We start from the raw sequence: 26,864 nt of genomic DNA, 5'->3' as shown, positions 1-26,864 counted from the left end.
GGTGAGAAGAAGGTATATCCTTTTGTTTTAGGACAGAATGTTCTATAAATATCCGTTAAGTCCATTTGGCTCATGACTTTTCTTAGTCTGTCTATGTCTCTGTTTAATTTCTGTTTCCATGATCTGTCCATTGATGAGAGTGGGGTGTTGAAATCTCCTATTATTGTGTGAGGTGCAATGTGTGTTTTGAGCTTTAGTAAGGTTTCTTTTACGTATGTAGGTGCCCTTGTATTTGGGGCATAGATATTTAGGACTGAGAGTTCATCTTGGTGGATTTTTCTTTTGATGAATATAAAGTGTCCTTCCTTATCTTTTTTGATGACTTTTAGTTGAAAATTGATTTTATTTGATATTAGAATGGCTACTCCAGCTTGCTTCTTCTGACCATTTGCTTGGAAAGTTGTTTCCCAGCCTTTCACTCTGAGGTAGTGTCTGTCTTTGTCTCTGAGGTGTGTTTCCTGTGGGCAGCAGAATGCAAGGTCCTCATTGTGTATCCAGTTTGTTAATCTATGTCTTTTTATTGGGGTTGAGTTCATTGATGTTGAGAGATATTAAGGAATAGTCATTATTGCTTCCTGTTATATTCATATTTGGATGTGAGGTTATGTTTGTGTACTTTTCTTCTCTTTGTTTTGTTGCCAAGGCAATTAGTTTCTTGCTTTTTCTAGGGTGTAGCTTGCCTCCTTATGTTGGGCTTTACCATTTATTATCCTTTGTAGGGCTGGATTTGTAGAAAGTAATTTTGTAAATTTGGTTTTGTCATGGAATATCTTGGTTTCTCCATCTATGTTAATTGAGAGTTTTGCTGGATACACTAACCTGGGCTGGCATATTTGTTCTCTTATGGTCTGTATGACATTTGTCCAGGATCTTCTGGCTTTCACAGTCTCTGGTGAGAAGTCTGGTGTGATTCTGGTAAGTCTGCCTTTATATGTTACTTGACCTTTTTTCCTTACTGCTTTTAATATTCTTTCTTTGTTTTGTGCATTTGGTGTTTTGACTATTATGTGGTAGGAGGAGTTTCCTTTCTGGTCCAATCTATTTGGAGTTCTGTAGGCTTCTTGTATGTTTATGGGCATTTCTCCCTTTAGGTTAGGGAAGTTTTCGTCTATGATTTGTTGAAGATATTTACTGGTCCTTTGAGTTGGTAGTCTTCACTCTCTTCTATACCTCTTATCCTTAGCTTTGGTCTTCTCATTGTGTCCTGGGTTTCCTGTATGTTTTGGGCCAGTAGCCTTTTCCATTTTACATTATCTTTGACAGTTGTGTTGATGATTTCTATGGAATCTTCTGCTCCTGAGATTCTCTCTTCTCTCTCTTGCATTCTGTTGGTGATGCTTGTATCTACTGTTTTTTGTCTCTTCCTTTGGTGTTCTATATCCAGGGTTGTCTCCCTTTGTGTTTTCTTTATTGCTTCTATTTCCATTTTTAATTCCTTCACCTGTTTGATTGTGTTTTCCTGGAATTCTTTCAGGGATTTTTGTGATTCCTCTCTATAGGCTTCTACTTGTTTATTTATGTTTTCCTGCGTTTCTGTAAGGGAGTTCTTTATGTCTGTCTTGAAGTCCTCCATCATCATGGTCGAATGTGATTTAAAATCAAGATCTTGCTTTTCTGGTGTGTTTCGATATTCAGTGTTTGCTTTGTTGGGAGAATTGGGCTCCCATGATGCCATGTAGTCTTGGTTTCTGTTGTTTGGGTTCCTGTGCGTGCCTCTTGCCATCAGGTTTTCTCTGGTGTTACCTTGTTCTGCTATTTCTGACAGTGGCTAGACTGTCCCGTAGGCCTGTGTGTCAGGAGTGCTGTAGACCTGTTTTCCTGTTTTCTTTCAGTCAGTTATGGGAACAGAGTGTTCTCCTTTTAGTCGTGTTGTCTTTACTGTCTACTGGTCTTTAGCTGCTCCTGTAGGAGTGTGTCCTGAGTCCCCCAGGCGGTCTCTTGGAGCAAAAAGTTAGTCCTACCTCTTGTCCTGTGGCTGAAGTTGCTCCTGGGGGGCTCCTTTTGAGCTCTCTGTGAGGGCGGCAACCAGGAGGCTTTTTCTGCCTTTTCCTGGTGCCTCAGTGCACAGGGGGCCAGATGGTGTTAGATGTTTTCCTCTGGTGTCAGAAATGTGGGCATAGTGTAGTCTCTTCTGGCTTCCCAGGCGTATCTGCCCCTCTGAAGGTTTAGCTTTCCCTACCAGGCATTTGGGTGCAGGGAGCTGTTGGCCGGGTCCCTTCAGGTCAGGGTGGTGTCTGGACCGCACGGGACCTACCGCTTGAGTGCCCCTATCTTCCTGTTCCCAGAGGCCCTATACAGTTTCCTCTTGGGCCAGGGATGTGGGCAGGGGTGGGCAGTATTGGTGGTCTCTCCCGCTCTGCAGTCTCAGGAGTGTCCACCTGTCCAGGCAGTGAGCTCTCTCTCCCACAGGGTTTGGGAGCAGGGAGCTGTGGCCCGGGATCAGCGAGGTTCCGGCTCCAGCTCTTAAAAGTGATTCTTTATAGAAGATATCCCTTTATCCTTGTGTGCTATTTTATGTTTCATCTTTTTTTCTGTTAAAGGTGGGAGTGTTCTATATAAAATAACTTGATCTCTTCCTAATGTTAATGTATTTTATTTCAATAATGTGAAAATAATATGAAACCAATTCAACTGGTTTTTGAAGGTCTTAGGCTTCCCTTTTTTTTTTTCTGTTTTTTTTGAACTCCCTTCATTATTTCCACCAAGAACAAATCTGATCAAGATAAATTCTCATAGACTTTTCAGTTGTGTTGCTATGTTTGTTTTTCTCCTGTATATTATTCTAACCATGTTGGGGCACCAGGGGAAGAGGAAGCCCTTGGTCATGCCAAGGTTGGACCCCCCAGTGCAAGGGAATATGGGGGGGCAATAAGGGGGATGTATAGGAGGAATACCTGTATGGGGGAGGGGGAGGGGAGGTAATGGGGACTTATGGACAGGAAACCAGGAAGGGGAATAACATTTGAAATATAAGTAAAGAAATATATCAAATAAAAATATTTAAAAAGAACAATTTCTGAATGCGTCTAAGTCTATGTTTTGGGTCTTTTCTTTCAGCAATACTCAATTCTTTCTTTTTTCTCTCTTTCTTTTCTTTCTTTCTTTTTCTTCCTTCCTTCTTTATTTATTTGTTTTTATAGATTTTATTCCCCTCCTGGTCCATCCTCCAAGAGTTCCACATCCCATATCTCCTTTCTCCACAAGCGTGTCCCCACCTCACCTACCCCACCAGACCTCTAAACTTCCTGGGGCCTCCAGTCTCTTGAGGGTTAGATGTATCTTCGCTGACTGAACCCAGACCCGGGAGTCCTCTGCTATATATGTGTTGGAAGCCTCATTTCAGCTGGTGTATGCAGCCTGGTTGATGATCCATTGTCTGAAAGATCTCAGGGGTCCAGGTTAATTGAGACTGCTGGTCCTCCTACAAGGTTGCCTTCCTCCTAGGCTTCCTCTAGCTTTTCCCTAATTCAACCAGAGGGGTCAGCAGCTTCTGTTCATTGGTTGGGTACACATATCTACATCTGATTCTTTCAGCTGGTTGTTGGGTCTTCTGGAGGGCAGTCATGGTAGGTACTTTTTAATGAATGCCCCATAGCTTCAGTAATGGTGTCAAGTCTTGGGGCCTCCCCTTGAACTGGAACCACTTTGGGCCTGTCACTAGACCTTCTTTTCCTCAGGTTCTTCTCCATTTCCATCCCTTCATTTCTTTAAGACAGGAAGAATTATGAGTCAGAGTTTTGGCTGTGGGATAGCAACCCCATCCCTCACTTGATGACCCTGTCTTTCTGCTGGAGGTGGATGCAGTAAGTTCCCTCTCCCCACTGTAGGGCCTTCATTTAGGGTCCCCTCCCCTCTGGTACATTCTAGAGTGTCCTTCCAACCTCCTTCCTCCTGAGGTTGCCTATTTCCCTTCTTTCTACTGGCCCTCAGGGCTTCAGTCTTTCCCCCAGGCAATATTGGATCATATTCCCCTCTGCCCCCACCTCCATCCCCTTTTCTATCCCTGTCCCTTCCTCCTCCCTCTCCCCCTCCCTTTTTTCTCCTACCAAGTGTAACTGACATGAACTCACTTGGGCCCTTCAGCTTGTTGATCTTTTTTTATTTCTGTGGACTGTATCTTGGGTATTCTGTACTTTATTTTTTTGGCTAATATCCAATTATTAGTGAAAACATACCATGCATGTCTTTTTGGGTCTGAGTTACCTCACTCAGGATGATATTTTCTAGTTCCATCCATTTGCCTGCAAACTCAGGATGCCCTTGTTTTAATAGCTGAGTAGTATTCTGTTATGTAAATGAACCACATTTTCTGTATCCATTCTTCTATCATGGAACATCTGGGCTGTTTCATTTACATTCTTTCTCAAATATTGTGTTTTGTGCTCTGACTACTCTAGATTAAAATAAAAAAAAAAAACTTTGCTGCTCAGCACTTTTACTGTGATTTTTCTGAGTATATTTTAATTTAAGGGCCAAGAACTATAGATTAAATTTATTTGTTCTCTGTGTGTATTTGCATTCATAGGTGCAGGTTTATGCCATGGCCTGCACTTAAATGTCAAAAGACAAATTCTTTCCTTTCACTATTTGGGTCTTAGAGACAGAACTCAGGTCATCAGACTTGGTGGCAAGCTCTTGTATATGATGAGTTACTTTTTGGTCTGTGATTGTCTTTTCTAAGCACTGATAAGGTTATTAGATATGAAAATGCATCACTTAAAAATCTGGAAGTTTTCAGCTATTATTTCAGTAAATATGCCTTTTCTGCTGTAACATTCTTTCCTTTTTCTCCAACTCTATAAATATGAAATCACTAAGGATCATCTCACGGATCTTAGGTCTGCTTCCTTTAGTTTCAGTTACTGTTTTTATTTCAGATTGTGTACTTTCTTTTGATATGTTTTCAAGTTTATTGAATCATTGTCTTCTCCCTCTCACTATTGAAGTCTAGTAATAAATATTTTGGATAAATAATTTTTTAGTTCTGTTATAACTTTTCATCGAGTCATTCTTAGTGTACTTATTTTTTTACAAGGTGTCTGTTATTGAATCTGTTCCCAGAGGATTAGGGAACATAATTATAGTATCATTTTAAAATCATAACTTCAGATGCAGGTAATCTCATTTTCTATCTTTGATTTGGTTTCCTGCAGTGAAATAGTTTAATTTGTTTTGTTCCATTTTTGTTTTTTGGCCAGGTAATTGTGGTTTGTCATTGATTTTCTGAACACTTTGGCATGGTGTTTCGAATGGCAGTACCTCACAGTGGCTTGTATCAACTTGGGCTCCAGTTGGTGGAATTGTTTGGGAAGGATTTGGTGGAGGTGTGCCACTGGGCAACAGTGTTCAGGTTTTAAAAGACTTTTGTGATTCCTAATGGTTTCTCTCTGCCTTGTTGGTTTTGATAAAGATATACGCTTGCAGGCCTTTCTTCTGTTCTCGTGATTTAACCCTTTGTAACCCTAAGCCAGATTAAATACTTTCTTTTATAAGTTTCCTTGGTGAGGGTATTTTATCACGGCAATAGAAAAATTGGGCTGTAAACTAGACAAATGGGTTGTAAAATTTCTAATAAGAATATAGACTATTTTTGTCACTTTTTTACTTTGGGAGTTGACTAGTCAGGTTATCAAAAGACTAAAAGAGAATATATTTATATTTGTTAAAGACAGTCAAGAAGATTTGTGGCTTACAATTTTTAAAATGAATGATATTCACTTTCTAAATGGTTTTGAGATTAATGATCTATAACAATTCTCATTATTTTTTGAGTCAAAATAAAATCACCAAGCCCGTTAAAGCTAACATGGGATTACATCTGATTTATTAGATTGCATCTAACTTACCAATGCCTTATTAATTGGTGGCCAATAAAATACTTTAACTAATAGAGATAGTGTCTCTCTAAAGTGAACCAAATTATTGTTGACAGAAAATAGATATTTATCTATACTAAGATTATCAAAACTAGAATTATTGATGTCTCTATCCAGAGATAATTACATTAATATATGCTTCTGAAATACTGAAGTAACAAAACAAATTTTAATTACTTAGTTGAGGTAACAGTTACATGTTAGGAAAACAGAAAAACTAAAGAGCGATTATTTTTCAGCTATAGAAATAAAAAGAGATTTATTTAAGGAAAAGAAAAGAAAGTTCTTGGTAGCTGAAAAATGGAAACAGACTACTAGTTATGTGGTAACTAAATTATTACATTTCAACACTGAAATGAATCGAAGGCCAGGGAGATGGCTTGGAGGGTAAATCACTTGCTGCCCGTGCATGAAAACATGAGTTTGGATCTCTCATATCCACATAAAACTAAACACAACAGTGTTAATTTGAAACCGTGCAGCTCCCACAGTGGTATGGGGAGGTGGGACAGGGGAATTTCTAGAAGCTCGTGGGGTAGCAGAACTGGCATATGCAGTGGCCAAGAAATGCAGACCTTAACTCACACAGTATGGAAACTGAGAAACAATATTTGAATGTATCTTCTGGCTTCATAGACACATAGTACATATGTGCCTACACACACACACACACACACACACACACACACAACTTTAAAACTTGTAACTAAATTGATTGAACAACAAAATAAATATTGGAAATATGCATTCAAGGAAAAAAGCATAAAATGCTATTCCTACATGGTATTTTTAGATAAAACAGATAAGGAGAACTTAACACAATGAAAAGTACAAAACCAAAATATTGGGGTGTCAAAAGAAGTTATTTTGTTTCCAAAGTTTGGATGCTTGAGATTTCTTTTTTAAGTTTGACAGTCCATACACTCATGAGATGAGCTCCCCTCTCTTCTGATGAAATTATTCTCAAAATTTTCTCTTTCTACTTTTATGTATTTTTTTGCAAAGACCCATTTGGTTTAATTAGTTTTTTAACATGAAGGAAGATTATGTACCAGGACAAGAATAACGATAACTACACTACTGAAGAAAGTGGGAACTCCCACCACAACCATTAACTGTCAGTATTTCCACGAGTTTGGGTTGGGACTTCATGAGTAACTCCCATATCTATCATGAAATGTTGATTGGCCCCATCTTATGAAAGTCTTCCAGGTGAAGTTATTGAGATGCCTATGGCATAAATGATAGTCCATGTTGTAGGACATGTACGAAGTCTCATTTTTTAGAGTTCAACGATATTTTTCACATTTTTCTAAAGTAGGAATGATACTTATTTCTCCCAGACCCTTCTTATTTCATACCCTGTTCAACATCATGTCCTTTTACAAAATATTTCTATAACTCAATTAGTCCAGTTGGTGCTGACTATGTGTGCAGATATAGAGCCATATATTGGAACCAGGCAACTGACCAAGGGCCATATGCCTCAAGGTACCTGATTCTCCCATCCCCAGTAGCCAGGAACTGCCAATAGCTCCTGAGTTGGGGTTAGGGTCTCTTTAATCACAACCTCCAATCTACACTTACATATTGTTTGACTTGTTCATATGTGCATCTCATGCAGATAAGCAGAGCATCTGTGAGTTTTTAAGTGCAACTGCCTTGCCATGTATGGAAGACACTATTTCAGCAGTCTTCCTCTTCTGGGTTTCCATCTTTCTTCACCATCATTATGTCCACATAATCGGTGGCAAGGGCTATGTCATACACAATACAGTATTATCACCTCCTACTAACTTTTCCCACTTCACTTCTATGTGTATTTAGTATTACTAACATTATAATATTAATGTTTGCATTTGGATGTTGTTTTAATAGGCCACATGGTTGGAAAATATGGGTCTTATGAAATTTGAAGAGTTTTTTGGCATATTAATGGGAATCCAAGATACAAAGGCAGTTTCAGATGAAAACATTACAGTGATTGACACAGACTTCAATGATATCCCTGTTCGTCTGTATTTACCCAAAAGGGAGTCTGAAAGAAAGAGACCAGCTGTGATTCACATTCATGGTGGTGCCTTTATATTGGGAAGCTTCAGTAAGTATATTTTTTAAATGGAGGTTTTCTTTGATTACATTTATTATAGTAAATGGAACTCTGTGTATTCTCATGACCTTGATACACTTTCTCCTCCAGTGATTTCATTTTCCCTTTAAGCAGGTCATAGGAGTTGTTATGTTTTATAGCATAGTTATTATATTTTATAACATGAATACAGTTTGATACTCTTTAAGTGAATTGTGTTTTCAAAATACATTTTGACATTGTTTTTGGTTAAGATTTTAATCATAAATTTACCCTTTCTTATTCCCAACTCTTTGTATAATCACTAGATACAATCCATAGTTAGTTTCTGTAAGAAATTACACAAACAAGAATACATTGACTGATTTTTAACTACAATTAAAATTTTCACATATATTCAAAAAAGTAATGAAGTTTATTTGTAAATGCATTAAATATGTATGACTTTACTTAAAAGTCTAAGCTTTGCATAATATATATATATATGTAAAGTTAAAGTTCCATTATTAAAAATTACAAGAACTCTAAAAGATATTTAAAGATTAATTATGTTACTATCTGATTTTATGAGTATTATAGTGATGATTATAATATCTTCACTTACTTCCAGAGTTCTGATTTAAAGCCAGTTTAATGGATTTGGAAGTGGTTACTTTGAGAAAGTCAAGGCATACACTTTTTCCTTTCCCAGAAGAAAATCAAGAAAAGAATATTTATTACTACTAAAGCTTTGGGATAACGGTCTTCACATTTGCTCAGTGGCCATTGTTGGTGCAATATTGCCTGGTGTAATTTCTTTCTGTACTGCTCAAGCATATGCCTTCTCCTGATGAAACTGGCCCCAGACAAGAACAAGAGCATGATTCTTGTAGACTATGGTCTGCAGCAAGGGTCATATAAGTGAGCAACACAATGAACCCAGAGGAAAGTTTCTGAGGTAACACAGCAGGCCATCAGAATACAAGCTTGTTTATTTCATTGTGACCAAACTGATTTTGTCTTCTCAGGACAAAATATTGACTTCTCAGGCTCAGCTCAGGAGTAATTTAGTAGGCAGGATATAAGATGGTCTCGTAAGTCTGATTTTCCTATATGTTGTCACAGAAGTGTTGATACAGGTTTCTATCAATTAACCACAATTCAAGTAGGTTATGATTCATAGATGTGTTGGATTTTCATTTCTTGGCTGTATGCAGGTCTATTCTACATTTATTTCTTCCATTCCAGAGATGCTGCCTTATGATTCCATGAACCGATGGACAGCCAACAAACTTGATGCTGTTGTTATTGCTCCAGAGTAAGAGACCTCACAATCTTTATCTTTGTGGTCTTTGCCCTCCCAAGATAAACTTGGTTTACAGTCCAAGTCACACAATCCTTAACAGTGGCTAGGCTACTGCTAGGAAATTTTGATTTATAATTTTTTCCTAATTACTATAATACCAGTGAGTCCCCAACAAGGCACAGTTTCGCTTTCATCTCTGCCATGGTAGACACCTGTGAGACACAGAGGAGTAAGAATCTTTGTGTATAGAGCAGTGATAGCTCTGAGAACATAGAGCCCACCCAGGTAATGTGCCTGCAATGTATCGCAATCTTGTCTCAGGGGTGTTGGGCTTTATATAACATAACAGCAAAAACAAAGTATGTTAGGATTATTCCTGGGTCCAGTAATATTGGAACCAATGCTGGGACCATTCAAATACTCCAAGAACCTTCCCAATGACAGTCCTTAGTATTTTAAGATTTTCCCTGCTCAAATGTCCAACAATATACTAGAAAGTTGAATATATGCCTGTTACTTTAAGTATTCTGTACTTCTTAAATCCCAGGATGAGGTTGGAGGAAATTAGTTTTTACTTGCCAATATTATAGTAAAGAAATTAGTTTACAAAATTTTTGATTTGTGCAGTAACACTATAAAGAATTTTGGCTGACGGTATTGTAGGGTCAAGTAGCAAAAATGAGAAAGCTCAGTACTGATCTGTTCACAGCTACCTCTTCAAAGCAAAGGGAATTAATTACATTTGTGGAATTTCTAAGTAGTAATGATAGTTTGCTTCCCTCATTACAATTTAACCAATATTTCCACATTACAATTTAAAGAAGTTTTCTTTTTAAAAACAGAGAGCCTAATAAGGTATATCTAGTTTAAGCATTCTATAGTTATTTTGGTCAATTTGTACTTTACTGTGAAATATAATATTTTAATGTTGCTTGGTTGATACTTAGCTACTTAAAAACACTTAGTCACATCTTAAAATTTAAGAATTCACAAGGACTGACTGAATATTATTGTTTATTGTAGAACTGTGAATAATTGAAGAAATCATTGTAGATTTTAGTGTGTAAGAGTGAGAGTTAAAAAACTGAGAGGCTCATTTGAGCTGTGATTCTATAACAGAACACAGTGAGAGGTGAGCAAGAAGGGGCCAAGTATGAATTATGATACTCTTTTGTGTTAAGGATTACAGTATTTTAGTAATAGACTTCATGTTTATATATAAAACTTTTAATTTTAATTCACATTCTCATGTTTATTAAATGAAATTCTACCATTCTGTGGAATTTTGATCTAAATAAATTTCTAACTAGAGACAACTACCAATGATCTTCTCTAAGGTTCCCTGATTTTAAATTCCTTGAATTATCTAATCAATGATCATGAGTTGCTTTTGAGTCACCGACTCTATTGAGGGCTTGGTGAAGCTTACAGATTTTCTGAAGGCAGAGACACATCCTACCTCACTCTTCTCCCAGTAGAAACAATACCCCAAACCCTTGAATCCAGAATCTACTTCTTGTTTTAAAATTGTAAATTTTAGTAAGCCCAGGTTTCGTTGATGGAATTAAATGTTCAAAATGGGCTAATTAAAAAAAATCTTGGGAAATCAAGAGATAGTTGAAAACATGAACTTGATCAAAATTTCTCCACTCTTTTTGTTTGTTTGTTTGATTGATTGATTTACCTTTAAAGCTACAGACTTGCTCCTCAGTACCTATTCCCAGCTGCCCTAGAAGACTGTGTTTTGGTGACCAAATTCTTTCTCCAGGATAAAGTTCTTGCAAAATACAGAGTGGATCCCACTCGCATCTGCATTTCAGGAGACAGTTCTGGGGGTACCTTGGCAGCAACAGTGACTCAACTGGTATGTCGTATGTATTACCTGTGGTAGAAACCAATACAGTTTAGTGCTAAAACAAAAGAAATCTTTTGGGTTTTGTGTTTCCATGATGTTTGGACTGTAATCTATATAATGTAAAATAACCCAGTAAATTTATTTATTTGGAATGATTTTAGCTTGAGTTTTGACTTTAAGTAAGTAATATTAAATAAGGATTTCATAATCCTGCTCTCTCTCTTTTTCATCTATCTCTCTGCATGTTTGTCTGTCTGTCTGTCTGTCTGTCTGTCTGTCTGTCTCTCTCTCTCTCTCTCTCTCTCTCTCTCTCTCTCTCTCTCTCTCTCTCTCTCTCTCTCTGTATTTACTGGGCATTGAATCCAATGCTTGCTAGAGAAATGGTCTACCATTAACTCCTTTTAAACTCTTCTCAAGTTGGCCTACCTCATATAAATTTTAAAAGGATACCAATAACTATGACCTACCATTTAAAATAAGTTTTACTGCTAACTTTTTAACAATAAATTGTAAAATCTCTTGTGACATTGGTATCACTGCCCTTAATTGCTCTCTTGTCTCTCTGACTAGAAAAGATGGCAAGAAGTAGTTAAAGGAGAAATGAGTTATGGGCTTGTGGTGTGACAAGGTACAATGCATCATGGTAGAAAAAAACATGGAAGTGGGAGGGGGTTTATCTCTGGATGAAGCAGGAGGCTGGAGCAGATTGCTTACATTTCTCCAGGAACACAGAAAGCCATGAATCGAGGACATGAAGAAATGGTACCCAATGACTTGTTCTTCCTGGCTTGCTCATCTTGCTTTCTTATGTTATGCAGGATGGAACCTCCCATAATGGGCTGGGGAAATCAATCACTTGTTTACAATATACTGCATAATCTCACCCATAGACCAATCTAACAGGCATTTTCTTCATTGTTCCTTTCTTTCAAATAAATCTAGCCTTTGTCATGTTTTCAAACAAAATGAAATAAAACTGAACCAGCCAGGAAAATTGAGTTCTTGTCACCTTGAGTCAGAAACACATCATTATTCAACTCTAGCCTTTATTCTCTTGTTTATTATAACATCTTGCACTAATATTACTATGTCAATATTCAACATATTCCAACTTTAAAAGTCCTGCAATCTGCAAATTCCAAGACTTTGACGGTTCAGTCACTGTAAAATATTCAAAGTCTCCCTAAAATTCCAAAGTCTACAACTGTGGGCTTCTCTAAGATAATCAATTAGTTAAATGCTTTTGTATTCAAGAAGAAAGTATCAGAGCATACTCATAATCAGAATAAAGCAAGAAAATGCTCAACATAACACAACTCAATGCCAGACATAGAAGAGTCACTATATAGACTCCAAAAGGTTGGCCACAGCATGTGCAGCACGTCTCACAGTCTGTGACTAGCTTACCCCCATAGCTGTTGCTGTGTTACTGACATCTCCAAAATGTTGTGGTCTCCATGGCATCTGGGCTTACCAATTACTGAGAGGGTTTTGCCTGTGCTCTCTTCAGGGTCATGAACCCTGCCCCACAGTGCCAAGACTCACCCTCTTTCCCTGAACCTTTCAGTCCTTAGGCTTCTATCTGCCCTGCGGCTTCACATTCATCAGTAGCCTCTATGGGCCTCTCATGGTGCCTGCCATGCTTTGACTGTTCCCCACGATCCCTTCATTCATTTAAAAACCAGCACCACCTGTGAAACTATATATTGCCAAGTTCAACTGCCAGCACCAAGTAAAACCTTGACTCCACCTGGAGTGCAGCCTTCACGTGTTGACCCTGAGGAAACCCTTCTCAGAAGATTTTGACTCAGTGATATGAGTCTCTTCTTTTTTTTTTTTTCTTTATTAAGTTGGGTATTTCTTATTTACATTTCTATTGTTATTCCCTTTCCTGGTTTCCGGGACAACATCCCCCTAACTCCTCCCCCTCCCCTTCTATGTGGGTATTCCTCTCCCCATACTCCCCCCATTAATGCCTTCCCCCCAACAATCACATTCACTGGGGGTTCAGTCTTGGCAGGACCAAGGGCTTCCCCTTCCACTGGTGCTCTTACTAGGATATTCATTGCTACCTATGAGGTTGGAGCCCAGGGTCAGTCCATGTATAGTCTTTGGATAGTGGCTTAGTCACAGCTGATTCTTCAACCCAAGCAACCAGTATTGATTGTTCTAGGTAACTAAAGATTTTCATTTTAGTGGTTCTTGAATCAAAATATCTGATAGATGGCCCTGATAGAGTCTTTAAGAGATTTTCAACTTTCTGGACTAATCCTCATGGCTTTCTCAGTCAGCTTCTTTGTATCATTCAGGACCACCCATCCAGAAGCTGTATTCCCCACAATTGGATGGGTACTCCTACAGTAATCACTAGTTGCCAAAATATATCACAGGTTTGTCACGGGCTAATCTTACAGAGACATTTATTCCAAGTAGTTTCATCGTCTTAGATATCTCTATGTTGTCCTGGTTTGGCAAAAACAAATCAGGACACCCATCAAGTACTGCTTGTGCTGCCCAGAAGTTCTTAGATGTTTGGGCTTTGCTCAAGGGTGGGGAAGTCACCAGGAGCCACATCCTTAAAGGAAACAGACACTCCTTTTCCCAAGAGCCATCAAAAATCAATAGCTCCTTTGAGAGAGTGAGGCTTTGAGAAGTCAAATTTAATGATGTTTAAGGATTGACACATGTTATTTGCTAAGTAAATTTAATAATCCTCATATGTCCTAGAAATCTAAGCATGTGTGTACTTTGATTCATGTTCACAGGAAGTGAATAGCCACATTTATAATGATCTTACTTTTTACACAGATAAATAAAACATCTCCTTGTATTTTTGTGTTTTTCTTTTACATTTTCACTTATTATTTTTACACATGTGTGTGTTTTTGCCCCCATGTTTGCCTGCGCCTAGTGTTCATGCAATACTCACAGAGGCCAGAAGGTGGCAATGTACTCCGCAGAAACTGGAGGTATTGACAGTTATGAGCCACCATGTACTTACTGGGACTTAGCAAATGCCCTTAACTGCTGAGACATTTCTACAGCTTGGTAACATGTCTGTCATTAATATTAAATTTTAATACTTTTTATAGGAAAAATAAAGGAATATCTGATTTTGGAACTTCCAAAAGCTATCTATTAATAGCATTTGCTAGTTAATTTTTCAGAATATTTTTTTTTTACCATAATCATATTAGTTGACCACAGATTCTAAGCTTCATCTGAGCTGAATCACTAGGACACCTTTCTTTGTTCGATGATTTTCCTCTTCAATTTTTTTCTTTTATTCAGAAAAAATTTAAAGAGTTCCCATTTTAGAAATATGATAAAATCATATCTTAAATTATATATATATATATATATGTATATATCTACATAGAGTCTTGTCTGTTCTATTTCTAAAATTCCTAACATATTCAAGTATTACTGTATAGCCTTTGATTATCTTTGGTAGTTTTTAGAACTAAGGTTTTTAATGCATATTCCTATTTTTTATTGGATATTTTATGTATTTACATTTCAAATGTTATCTCCTTTCCCAGTTACCCCGTCTGCCAAAAGATGCTCTAACATATAACAAGAACACATGCTCCACTCTGATTATAGCAGCCTTATTAATAATAGCCAGAAGCGGGAATGAGACCACATGTCCTTCAACAGAGGAATGGATTCAGAAAATGTGGTACATTTACACAATGGAGTGCTACTCAACTATTCACTTACTTTCTTTTTTTTTTTTCACTCCTTTTTTTTTTTTATTAACTTGAATATTTCTTATATACATTTCAAGTGTTATTCCCTTTCCGGTTTCCGGCAAACATCCCCCCCCCTCCCTTCCTTATGGGTGTTCCCTCCCCCACCCTCCCCTATTGCTGCCCTCCCCCAACTGTCTAGTTCACTGGAGGTTCAGTCTTAGCAGGACCCAGGGCTTCCCCTTCCACTGGTGCTCTTACTAGGCTATTCATTGCTACCTATGAGGTCAGAGTCCAGAGTCAGTCCATGTATATAGTCTTTAGGTAGTGGCTTAGTCCCTGGAAGCTCTGGTTGCTTGGCATTGTTGTACATATGGGGTCTCGAGCCCCTTCAAGCTCTTCCAGTTCTTTCTCTGATTCCTTCAACGGGGGTCCTATTCTCAGTTCAGTGGTTTGCTGCTGACATTCGCCTCTGTATTTGCTGTATTCTGGCTGTGTCTCTCAGGAGCGATCTACACTTCTGCACTTCTTTGCTTCATCCATCTTATCTAATTGGGTGGCTCTATATATATGGGCCACATGTGGGGCAGGGGCTCTGAATGGGTGTCCTTCAGTCTCTGTTTTAATCTTTTGCCTCTCTCTTCCCTGCCAAGGGTATTCTTGTTCCCCTTTTAAAGAAGGAGTGAAGCATTCACATTTTGATCATCCGTCTTGAGTTTCATTTGTTCTAGGCATCTAGGGTAATTCAGGCATTTGGGCTAATAGCCACTTATCAATGAGTGCATACCATGTATGTCTTTCTGTGATTGGTTACCTCACTCAGGATGATATTTTCCAGTTCCAACCATTTGCCCCTAAATTTCATAAAAGTTGTTGTTTTTGATAGCTGAGTAATATTCCATTGTGTAGATGTACCACATTTTCTGTATCCATTCCTCTGTTGAAGGGCATCTGGGTTCTTTCCAGCTTCTGGCTATTATAAATAAGGCTGCGATGAACATAGTGGAGCACGTGTCTTTTTATATGTTGGGGCATCTTTTGGGTATATGCCCAAGAGAGGTATAGCTGGATCCTCAGGCAGTTCAATGTCCAATTTTCTGAGGAACCTCCAGACTGATTTCCAGAATGGTTGTACCAGTCTGCAATCCCACCAACAATGGAGGAGTGTTCCTCTTTCTCCACATCCTCGCCAGCATTTGCTGTCACCTGAGTTTTTGATCTTAGCCATTCTCACTGGTGTGAGGTGAAATCTCAGGGTTGTTTTGATTTGCATTTCCCTGATGACTAAAGATGTTGAACATTTCTTTAGGTGTTTCTCAGCCATTCGGCATTCCTCAGCTGTGAATTCTTTGTTTAGCTCTGAACCCCATTTTTAATAGGGTTATTTGTCTCCCTGTCTAACTTTTTGAGTTCTTTATATATTTTGGATATAAGGCCTCTATCTGTTGTAGGATTGGTAAAGATCTTTTCCCAATCTGTTGGTTGCCGTTTTGTCCTAACCACAGTGTCCTTTGCCTTACAGAAGCTTTGCAGTTTTATGAGATCCCATTTGTCGATTCTTGATCTTAGAGCATAAGCCATTGGTGTTTTGTTCAGGAAATTTTTTCCAGTGCCCATGTGTTCCAGATGCTTCCCTAGTTTTTCTTCTATTAGTTTGAGGTGTCTGGTTTGATGTGGGAGGTCCTTGATCCACTTGGACTTAAGCTTTGTACAGGGTGATAAGCATGGATCGATCTGCATTCTCCTACATGTTGACCTCCAGTTGAACCAGCACCATTTGCTGAAAATGCTATCTTTTTTTCCATTGGATGGATTTGGCCCTTTGTCAAAAATCAAGTGACCATACGTGTGTGGTTCATTTCTGGGTCTTCAATTCTGTTCCATTGGTCTATCTGTCTGTCTCTGTACCAATACCATGCAGTTTTTATCACTATTGCTCTGTAATACTGCTTGAGTTCAGGATAGTGATTCCCCTGAAGTCCTTTTTATTGTTGAGGATAGTTTTAGCTATCCTGGGTTTTTTGTTATTCCAGATGAATTTGCAAATTGTTCTGTCTAACTCTTTGAAGAATTGGATTGGTATTTTGATGGGGATTGCATTGAATCTGTAGATCGCTTTTGGTAAAATGGCCATTTTTACTATATTAATCCTGCCAATCCATGAGCATGGGAGATCTTTCCACCTTCTGAGGTCTTCTTCAATTTCTTTCTTCAGTGTCTTGAAGTTCTTATTGTACAGATCTTTTACTTGCTTGGTTAAAGTCACACCGAGGTACTTTATATTATTTGGGTCTATTATGAAGGGTGTCGTTTCCCTAATTTCTTTCTCGGCTTGTTTCTCTTTTGTGTAGAGGAAGGCTACTGATTTATTTGAGTTAATTTTATACCCAGCCACTTTGCTGAAGTTGTTTATTAGCTTTAGTAGTTCTCTGGTGGAACTTTTGGGATCACTTAAATATACTATCATATCATCTGCAAATAGTGATATTTTGACTTCTTCTTTTCTGATCTGTATCCCCTTGACCTCCTTTTTGTTGTCTGATTGCTCTGGCTAGAACTTCAAGAACTATATTGAATAAGTAGGAGAGAGTGGGCAGCCTTGTCTAGTCCCTGATTTTAGTGGGATTGCTTCAAGTTTCTCTCCATTTAGTTTAATGTTAGCCACTGGTTTGCTGTATATGGCTTTTACTATGTTTAGGTATGGGCCTTGAATTCCTATTCTTTCCAGGACTTTTATCATGAAGGGGTGTTGAATTTTGTCAAATGCTTTCTCAGCATCTAATGAAATGATCATGTGGTTTTGTTCTTTCAGTTTGTTTATATAATGGATCACGTTGATGGTTTTCCGTATATTAAACCATCCCTGCATGCCTGGGATGAAGCCTACTTGATCATGGTGGATGATTGTTTTGATGTGCTCTTGGATTCGGTGTGCCAGAATTTTGTTGAGTATTTTTAAGGCCGATGTTCATAAGGAAATTGGTCTGAAGTTCTCTTTCTTTGTTGGGTCTTTGTGTGGTTTAGGTATAAGAGTAATTGTGGCTTCATAGAAGGAATTCGGTAGTGCTCCATCTGTTTCAATTTTTGTGGAATAGTTTGGATAATATTGGTATGAGGTCTTCTAGGAAGGTCTGATAGAATTCTGCACTAAACCCGTCTGGACCTGGGCTCTTTTTGGTTGGGAGACCTTTAATGACTGCTTCTATTTCCTTAGGAGTTATGGGGTTGTTTAACTGGCTTATCTGTTCCTGATTTAACTTCAGTACCTGGTATCTGTCTAGGAAATTATCCATTTCCTGCAGATTTTCAAGTTTTGTTGAATATAGGCTTTTATAGTAAGATCTGATGATTTTTTTAATTTCCTCTGAATCTGTAGTTATGTCTCCCTTTTCATTTCTGATTTTGTTAATTTGGACACACTCTCTGTGTCCTCTCGTTAGTCTGGCTAGGGGTTTATCTATCTTGTTGATTTTCTCAAAGAACCAACTTTTGGTTCTATTGATTCTTTCTATGGTCCTTTTGTTTCTACTTGGTTGATTTCAGCTCTGAGTTTGATTATTTCCTGCCTTCTACTCCTCCTGGGTGTATTTGCTTCTTTTTGTTCTAGAGCTTTTAGGTGTGCTGTCAAGCTGCTGACATATGCTCTTTCCTGTTTCTTTCTGCAGGCACTCAAGCGCTTATGAGTTTTCCTCTTTAGCACAGCTTTCATTGTGTCCCATAAGTTTGGGTATGTTGTACCTTCATTTTCATTAAATTCTAAAAAGTTTTTAATTTCTTTCTTTATTTCTTCCTTGACCAGGTTATCATTGAGTAGAGCATTGTTCAATTTCCACGATATGTGGGCATTCTTCCCTTATTGTTATTGAAGACCAGCTTTTAGGCATTGGTGGTCCGATAGCACGCATGGGATTATTTCTATCTTTCTGTACCAATTGAGGCCCGTTTTTTGACCAATTATATGGTCAATTTTGGAGAAAGTACCATGAGGAGCTGAGAAGAAGGTATATCCTTTTGCTTTAGGGTAGAACGTTCTATAAATATCTCTTAAGTCCATTTGGCTCATGACTTCTCTTAGTCTGTCTACGTCTCTGTTTAATTTCTGTTTCCATGATCTGTCCATTGATGAGAGTGGGGTGTTGAAATCTCCTACTATTATTGTGTGAGGTGCAATGTGTGTTTTGAGCTTTAGTAAGGTTTCTTTTACGTATGTAGGTGGCCTTGTATTTGGGGCATAGATATTTAGGATTGAGAGTTCATCTTGGTGGATTTTTCCTTTGATGAATATAGTGTCCTTCCTTATCTTTTTTGATGACTTTTAGTTGAAAATTGATTTTATTTGATATTAGAATGGCTACTCCAGCTTGCTTCTTCCGACCATTTGCTTGGAAAGTTGTTTTCCAGCCTTTCACTCTTAGGTAGTGTCTGTCTTTGTCTCTGAGGTGTGTTTCCTGTAGGCAGCAGAATGCAGGGTCCTCGTTGCGTTTCCAGTTTGTTAATCTATGTCTTTTTATTGGGGAGTTGAGGCCATTGATGTTGAGAGATATTAAGGAATAGTGATTATTGCTTCCTGTTATATTCATATTTGGATGTGAGGTTGTGTTTGTGTGCTTTTCTTCTCTTTGTTTTGTTGCCAAGACGATTAGTTTCTTGCCTCTTCTAGGGTATAGCTTGCCTCCTTATGTTGGGCTTTTTACCATTTATTATCCTTTGTAGTGCTGGATTTGTAGAAAGATATTGTGTAAATTTGGTTTTGTCATGGAATATCTTGGTTTCTCCATCTATGTTAATTGAGAGTTTTGCAGGATACAGTAGCCTGGGCTGGCATTTGTGTTCTCTTAGGGTCTGTATGACATCAGTCCAGGATCTTCTGGCCTTCATAGTTTCTGGCGTAGAAGTCTGGTGTGATTCTGATAGGTCTGCCTTTATATGTTACTTGACCTTTTTCCTTACTGCTTTTTAATATTCTTTCTTTATTTTGTGCGTTTAGTGTTTTGACTATTATGTGACGGGAGGTGTTTCTTTTCTGGTCCAATCTATTTGGAGTTCTGTAGGCTTCTTGTATGCCTATGGGTATCTCTTTTTTTAGGTTAGGGAAGTTTTCTTCTATGATTTTGTTGAAGATATTTACTGGTCCTTTGAGCTGGGAGTCTTCACTCTCTTCTATACCTATTATCCTTAGGTTTGATCTTCTCATTGAGTCCTGGATTTCCTGTATGTTTTGGACCAGTAGCTTTTTCCGCTTTACATTATCTTTGACAGTTGAGTCAATGATTTCTATGGAATCTTCTGCTCCTGAGATTCTCTCTTCCATCTCTTGTATTCTGTTGGTGAAGCTTGTATCTACAGCTCCTTGTCTCTTCTTTTGGTTTTCTATATCCAGTTTCCATGTGTTCTTTCTTGATTGCTTCTATTTCCATTTTTAATTCCTTCAACTGTTTGATTGTGTTTTCCTGGAATTCTTTCAGGGATTTTTTTTGCGATTCCTCTCTGTAGGCTTCTACTTGTTCTCTAAGGGAGTTCTTCACGTCTTTCTTGAAGTCCTCCAGCATCATGATCAAATATGATTTTGAAACTAGATCTTGCTTTTCTGGTGTGTTTGGATATCCATGCTTGTTTTGGTGGGAGAATTGGGCTCCGATGATGCCATGTAGTCTTGGTTTCTGTTGCTTGTGTTCCTGCGCTTGCCTCTCGCCATCAGATTATCTCTAGTGTTACTTTGTTCTGCTATTTCTGACAGTGGCTAGACTGTCCTATAAGCCTGTGTTTCAGGAGTGCTGTAGACCTGTTTTCCTGTTTTCTTTCAGCCAGTTATGGGGACAGAGTGTTCTGCTTTCGTGTGTGTAGTTTTGCCCTCTACAGGTCTTCAGCTGTTCCTGTGGGCCTGTGTCTTGAGTTCACCAGGCAGGTCACTTTCAAGCAGAAAAGTTGGTCTTACCTGTGGTCCCGAGGCTCAAGTTCAGCTGGGTGCTGCCCACGGTTCTCTGTGGTGGCAGCAACTGGGAAGATTCTGTGCCTCTTCCGGGAGCCTCCGTGCACCAGGGTTCCAGATGGCCTCCGGTGTTTTCCTCTGGAATCAGTAATGTGTGCAGAGAGCAGTCTCTTCTGGTTTCGCAGGCGTGTCTGCCTCTCTGAAGGTTTAGCTCTCCCTCCCACGGGATTTGGGTGCAGAGAACTGTTTATCCGGTCTGTTTCCTTCAGGTTCCGGCGGTGTCTCAGGCAGGGCTCCTGCCTTTCCTGGGCCCTCTCCCACGGGAGCCCAGAGGCCTTATACAGTTTCCTCTTGGGCCAGGGATGTGGGCAGGGGTGGGCAGTGTTGGTGGTCTCTTCCGCTCTGCAGCCTCAGGAGTGCCCACCTGACCAGGCGGTGAGGTCTCTCTCCCACGGGTTTTGGGAGCAGAGAGCTACTCAACTATCAAAAACAATGACTTCATATTCTTAATTTAATTTAATATTACCACAAGTTTTCCCCTGCTGGCCCTCACAAAACCCTGTGTATGCCTTTCCCAACAAAAACAAAGTTAAGATGATTGTTTCTGTGCTCAAGCTAAAATATCTTCCAGAAAGGTAATATAATTAAGGAAGGGGAGGTCATGAGTTCAGAGACAGTGGTAGAGAGACATAAGAGGAGTTGGAAGGGGGAAGGTATGCAACTGATATAAACCCAGAACTCTTACAGCAATGCCCCCAAAGGAAAATGTTACATTAAGGAAAACCTATACATTATTCTTACTGCTATAAACTCCACATTAGAGACCCAAGCCTTGACAAGACAGGTTATCTTGCCTAGTGTACAACATTTATATGTTGTGAAGCCAGAACTCAAATTAACACAAGCCAGGCTCTAAAGTTTCTCCTTTCAAACCCAGCTGATCTTTCCTCTTGGCAGACTGGATGTTGACTGCATACATCATTGGTTTTTAAATGTAAGACAGTTTGTGTGCTGCTTCGGGAACTCAGGGTGTATTGTGAGCTTCTTAAGAGCAGTACAGATGAGCAAAGTGAGTCAACGAAACTTGGAAGTGAGTCATCAGAGCAAATCACGACCACTTTCAGCATCCTGGAGGGCCCTGAACAGACATTATGAAATGTCAGTTTATGCTCATGTTATATATAGTGGCCTTTAAAGGTGTGTGTGTGTGTGTGTGTGTGTGTGTGTGTGTGTGTGTGATGTCACTATGCGTGTTTATACACGTTTTTGCATGTGTATTCCTACATGCATGTGGAAGCCCGAGATCAGTGTTAGAAAGCATACTCCATTGTGCATCCATCTTGTTTGTGGAGAAAGTGTCTCTCAGTCAAACTCAGATCTCATTGATTTGGCTGTTCTTGCTAGTCTACTTGCTTTAATCATCCATATCTTTTTAGGACATAGTATGACACATGGTCTTTAATGTAAGGTGGGAATTGAACATTGGTGCATTGGAAATTCGGTATATTGTTCTGTGAATTTATGAGGTGATTCTCTTGCTTAGGTGTTTGCGTGCACAAACGTACAGGTGCATGCTTACGGGTAAAATTAAAACTGCCTCAGAGCACCTGCAAAATTGTTACCAGACTGGTAACACTGTGGTTGTGGACAGTACAGGGTCAGTATCCTTGGACATTTTATGCATCATGTAACTGAAGAAGACTAAATCTGACCTAAGTTTTGAAATAAGATAGGTAAGGATGTTGGAGTCTAAATTAGTAGACAATATTAGGGAAGCAGTATGGCTATTGGGATTGAAATATTTGTGGAAAATGTTGTGGGCTGGAGCTGCAATGCTAAGACCTGCACAGATACTGCCTACCAGCACACCCTGTCCTTGCTGCTTCTATTCTCCACATTCTGCTTGTCAACCACACTGGGAAGAATAAGGGATTTCCACTCAACCACTACTACAACTGCTTCTTCATTTCTTTGGAACATTTACTAAAGTTCATAAAGGTGGCTTCATGAAAAGTCTAGAAATAATTCAAGAAGCTTATCACATGGCAGTTACTATATACCTCTTTGCATGAGGTGACTTTTCTAGCTGGGAGGGAGGGGGTCGCCATCCAACTGCAGTGGTTTCCCTTCCAAGGTTCTGGTAGAGGGCAATGCAGGAGAGGGTCTCCAGGTTCATACAAAGTTGAACACCACACATTGACTCTGGGATAAAAGTAACTACCTTTTCTGAAAGCATAGGTGTGACCTCACAAAAGTCTGTGATATATAAAAGACTGAAAGGGCCAGTGGTTTTGTTGACATGTCTTGCATCTGGACCCCTTTTGATCAAATGAGACCACACGATTTCTCTGGCTTAGCTAATGGATAAAATTTTTGTGATTACTTCTCAGATTTCCATGGCGCTAATAAATCCGAGCAATGACAAGTTCTCAATCATTTACCTTTTATGTAGAAAGGACCCTTATAAGTGAATGTTCTATTCACTAGACTTCTGGGAGATTTGGCATGTGATATTCTGAAAGTATTTTAGTGTCCCAGGAGCCACTGTTTTGTGGTTTCTCATAACAAAGGATGGTGGTTTTAGGAAGTACTTAGAGGTAAAGACAAATATTCCCATATCTTCTTTCCCTTTTATTAGATATTTTCTTTATTTACATTTCAAATGTTATCCCCTTTCCTGGTGTCCCCTCCAGCACCTTGGAGTCCATCCCCTTCCCCCTGCTTCTATGACAGTGCTCACTCACCCACTCCCTCCCTCCCTCCTCCCCATCCTGGCAGTCCCTCCTATTGATGCCCGACAAGATCATCCTCTGCAACATATGAGGCTGGAGCCATGGGACCCTCCATGTATACTCAATGATAGGTGGTTTAGTCCTTGGGAGACTCTGAGGTGTCTGGTCAGTTGATATTGCTGTTCTTTTTATGGTGTTGCAAACCCTTTCCACTCCTTCAGTCCAGCTCACAGCCAACCATTGTCCAATGAGAACCGGGTCCCCAGTGGAACAGTTAGAATATCCCCATATCTTACAGCTTTAACACAAAAGACATTGAAGAAATAACTGTTTGGCTCAGAATGGGGTTCAAGATACCTGCAAATATAGACACTCCCTACCTCAGCTCTTTCTATTTTGTTAACTGGCTGACTTGCTGGCCTTTCTGGGTTTCTCTTGATGTAAATTTTGTGGAGTTTAAATTACTGCCGGGAAAGGCATTATTCTCTTTTTTTCTTAATGTGTGATAGACTCAATGTAATTATGCTTTTCTTTTTTTGTGTATCTGTGTGGATTCATGTTCGTTTGAATATGAATGTGAGTTGGTCCTTGCATGTACATATGTTGTACATACATGTGTTTAAGCATGTGGAAGTCAGCTGTTCCCTCATTTTCTTTTCCATCCTTTATTCTTTTCTTTCTGAGATAGACTCTTACTGTGTAGCATCTGTTGGCCTGTAACTTGATAGGTAAACCAGTTTGGCCTTGAAAATCATATACACATATAATATATGACATACATATATATACATATATATATATACATAAATAATATACAAACACACACATATGTGTGTGTGTGTATCTGTGTGTGTGTATCATGAGTACTTTCCAATGATCCTGGAACTCCCCAGGATCATCTGTTAGATTAAATATCCAATAAACTCAGCTGTTTCTTTCTTTCTCTACCCTAGCACTGGAGCAGGGCTGCCACTATTACCAGGTCTAATTTTAGGTCGTGCTCCAGAGGTTTGTTCTGGCAAGGATATTACCAATTGAGCCATGTCTCAATGAGCCATGAACAACTTAATTGACGTGTAATCTTCTTGGTCCTCATGTACCTTCACGGGGGACAATGTCAGGTTGTACATGGAAAAGCTATTGCTTGTCTCAGCTTCAGTTTTACTCTTGTGCTCCTTATTCTCTGAATGATCTGGGACACTGCATTTATTTTGGAAAATCACTAGCTTAAAGACACTGGGAAGGATCAAGTATCTGACAACATTTTCTTAGGGAAAAACTTTTCTTCACTTTCCTCGGGAACTTGCTGGACTGTGTTGTCTGCGATGTGCACATTTTTGACTTTGTGTCTGTTGTGTGTGCACTTTGGAGTTTGTCAGATGATTTTTCTTGAGATGTGCTGTCGTTCAATCAATCCTCTCATTTCATTTAAATTAACGTCTTTGATGGAGGCCTGTTCTTGACCTAAACAGATTGTAATCCTCCCTGTGTTAGGCTGGAGGGCCGTAGAGACAAACATTTGTGGATGTGGCACTACTGTATAAACACATATGCTGCCTAAGTGACAACTCTTGGGAGGCCACTGTACATTTTCTCCAGAAATGAGCAGGACTAGAAAGTGAAAGGGAAGAGTCTCCTTACAGCTACAAACTAAGGACACTTCCCATTTTTGGTGAAGACAAATGACACATAAAATGGCCGACTACATCCTTCTGCCCTTCTGATTTTGTAAAGTATTCTTTGTATTTTCTGTCATGTTATAATACTAATCAGCTAAAGGTAAGACATATGATTATACTGTGTCCAACATGTAGCAACAAATGGTTATGTCTGTTTGAATGGATTTTTGACATGCTGTTTTATTATATTTATTCTTTCTGCTCCTTTTATATATATATATGTATATGTATATGTATATGTATATGTATATGTATATTAGTATAGTCATTATATTGTTATAAGCAAACTTGGCATCATGACATATGCCTATGTAGAGATCACTTGGGAGGCAGTATGTTTGTCCTATATAGATAAAAATAACGTCACCAAAAACAAAAAATATTTTTAAGCATAGCCCTTCTGTCTTCTTCAGTGGGACTCTTCAGATCATGGTCCCATTTTCTTGCCATGGGTGAATGAATGTGTGTGAATAGGAGAGTACCACTTTCTCACTGAATGACATGTTCCTGTTTCAAACAATGAGTAAATATTAGAGTAATCATCAGACACTGTTTTAGGTTTGTAAATTTATTCACTTCCAGTTATAAAAACAGGGTGCCAATCCTTCTGCTTAAAAGCTATTGACTCCTTAACACTCATACTGTGTTATATTTACAGCTACAGGATGACCCAGAATACAAAAACAAAATTAAAGCACAAACCTTGCTATATCCTGGACTACAGGCACTTGATACCTTAATGCCATCTTTTCGAGAATATGAACATGGTCCCTTTTTGACAAGGAAGGTAGCAATTAAGATGACATGTCTATATTTATCAGAAGATAAAGAATTGCCCAAGACAATACTGAGAAATGCTCATGTGCCTAAGGAGTCAAGACACCTATTCAAGTTTGTTAACTGGAGTGACTTCCTTCCTGAGAAGTACAAAAAGAACCATGTTTACACTGAACCAGTTCTTGGAAAACTTAGTGCATCCCATCCAGGACTTGTGGATAGCAGAGTATCACCTTTGTTGGTCAATGATTCCCAGTTACAAAAATTGCCATTAACTTATATCCTCACATGTGAGCATGACATCCTAAGAGATGATGGACTTATTTACGTCACACGACTCAGAAATGTTGGAGTTACTTTCACCCATGACCACATAGAGGATGGAATCCATGGAGCCGTATCATTCGCCACAGCGCCATTTCATTTACAATTAGGCCAGAGATTAATAGATAAGTATATAATTTGGTTAAAAGAAAATCTGTGATGGTACATGTAGCTAGTTGGTCTTTTGGTTAGCAATGTAACCTAAAGCATTTTAAAATTAAAGAGTTTAACTATGACTTGAACTTTGGATAAACCTAATTTTAATTGGGTATGTTAGGTATGTTGCTAATTTTTCTAAACTGACAAACTTGGGATATTTGTTTCATTGTCATCTGTATTATTATGAGTTGAGGTACTCTCTATGATTTCTAAACTAGCACTATAATTTGAGTGTAGTTATATTCAAACGGTTGTGGCAGTTTCCAGGCTGAGTTGAGAGTGGGATGATAAGTGAGTGAGGAGAGAGTGGTGGGGAGAAGCATAACAGTAACATTTGTGTGGAGTGCTCATTACCCAGGTAAATTGCATTAGATTTTGCTTTATTTATTCATTTTATATGAAGTCTATTTACTACTTATTACAAAATGTTCCTGGGTAGTAGAGAGTAATGTTGGTATCCTCACTAC

General features: G+C 38.7%; 1 protein-coding gene across 1 annotated transcript in view; it reads left to right on the top strand.

Moving 5' to 3' along the window:
* The window catches only part of LOC116895483 (arylacetamide deacetylase-like 2), a 29,286-nt gene extending 2,837 nt beyond the window's left edge, over positions 1 to 26,449 (top strand). Inside the window, exons 2-5 of the mRNA XM_032896744.1 lie at positions 7,755 to 7,977; positions 9,193 to 9,262; positions 10,943 to 11,114; positions 25,796 to 26,449. Of these exons, the coding sequence (XP_032752635.1) occupies positions 7,755 to 7,977; positions 9,193 to 9,262; positions 10,943 to 11,114; positions 25,796 to 26,398 (1,068 nt within the window). The 3' untranslated portion in view covers positions 26,399 to 26,449. The remainder of the gene's footprint in view (positions 1 to 7,754; positions 7,978 to 9,192; positions 9,263 to 10,942; positions 11,115 to 25,795) is intronic.
* Positions 26,450 to 26,864: the final 415 nt, after the last annotated feature.

The sequence above is a fragment of the Rattus rattus genome, chromosome 3 (assembly GCF_011064425.1).
Source record: "Rattus rattus isolate New Zealand chromosome 3, Rrattus_CSIRO_v1, whole genome shotgun sequence".
Taxonomy (NCBI): domain Eukaryota; kingdom Metazoa; phylum Chordata; class Mammalia; order Rodentia; family Muridae; genus Rattus; species Rattus rattus.
This window is presented reverse-complemented; position numbering and strand designations above follow the sequence as displayed.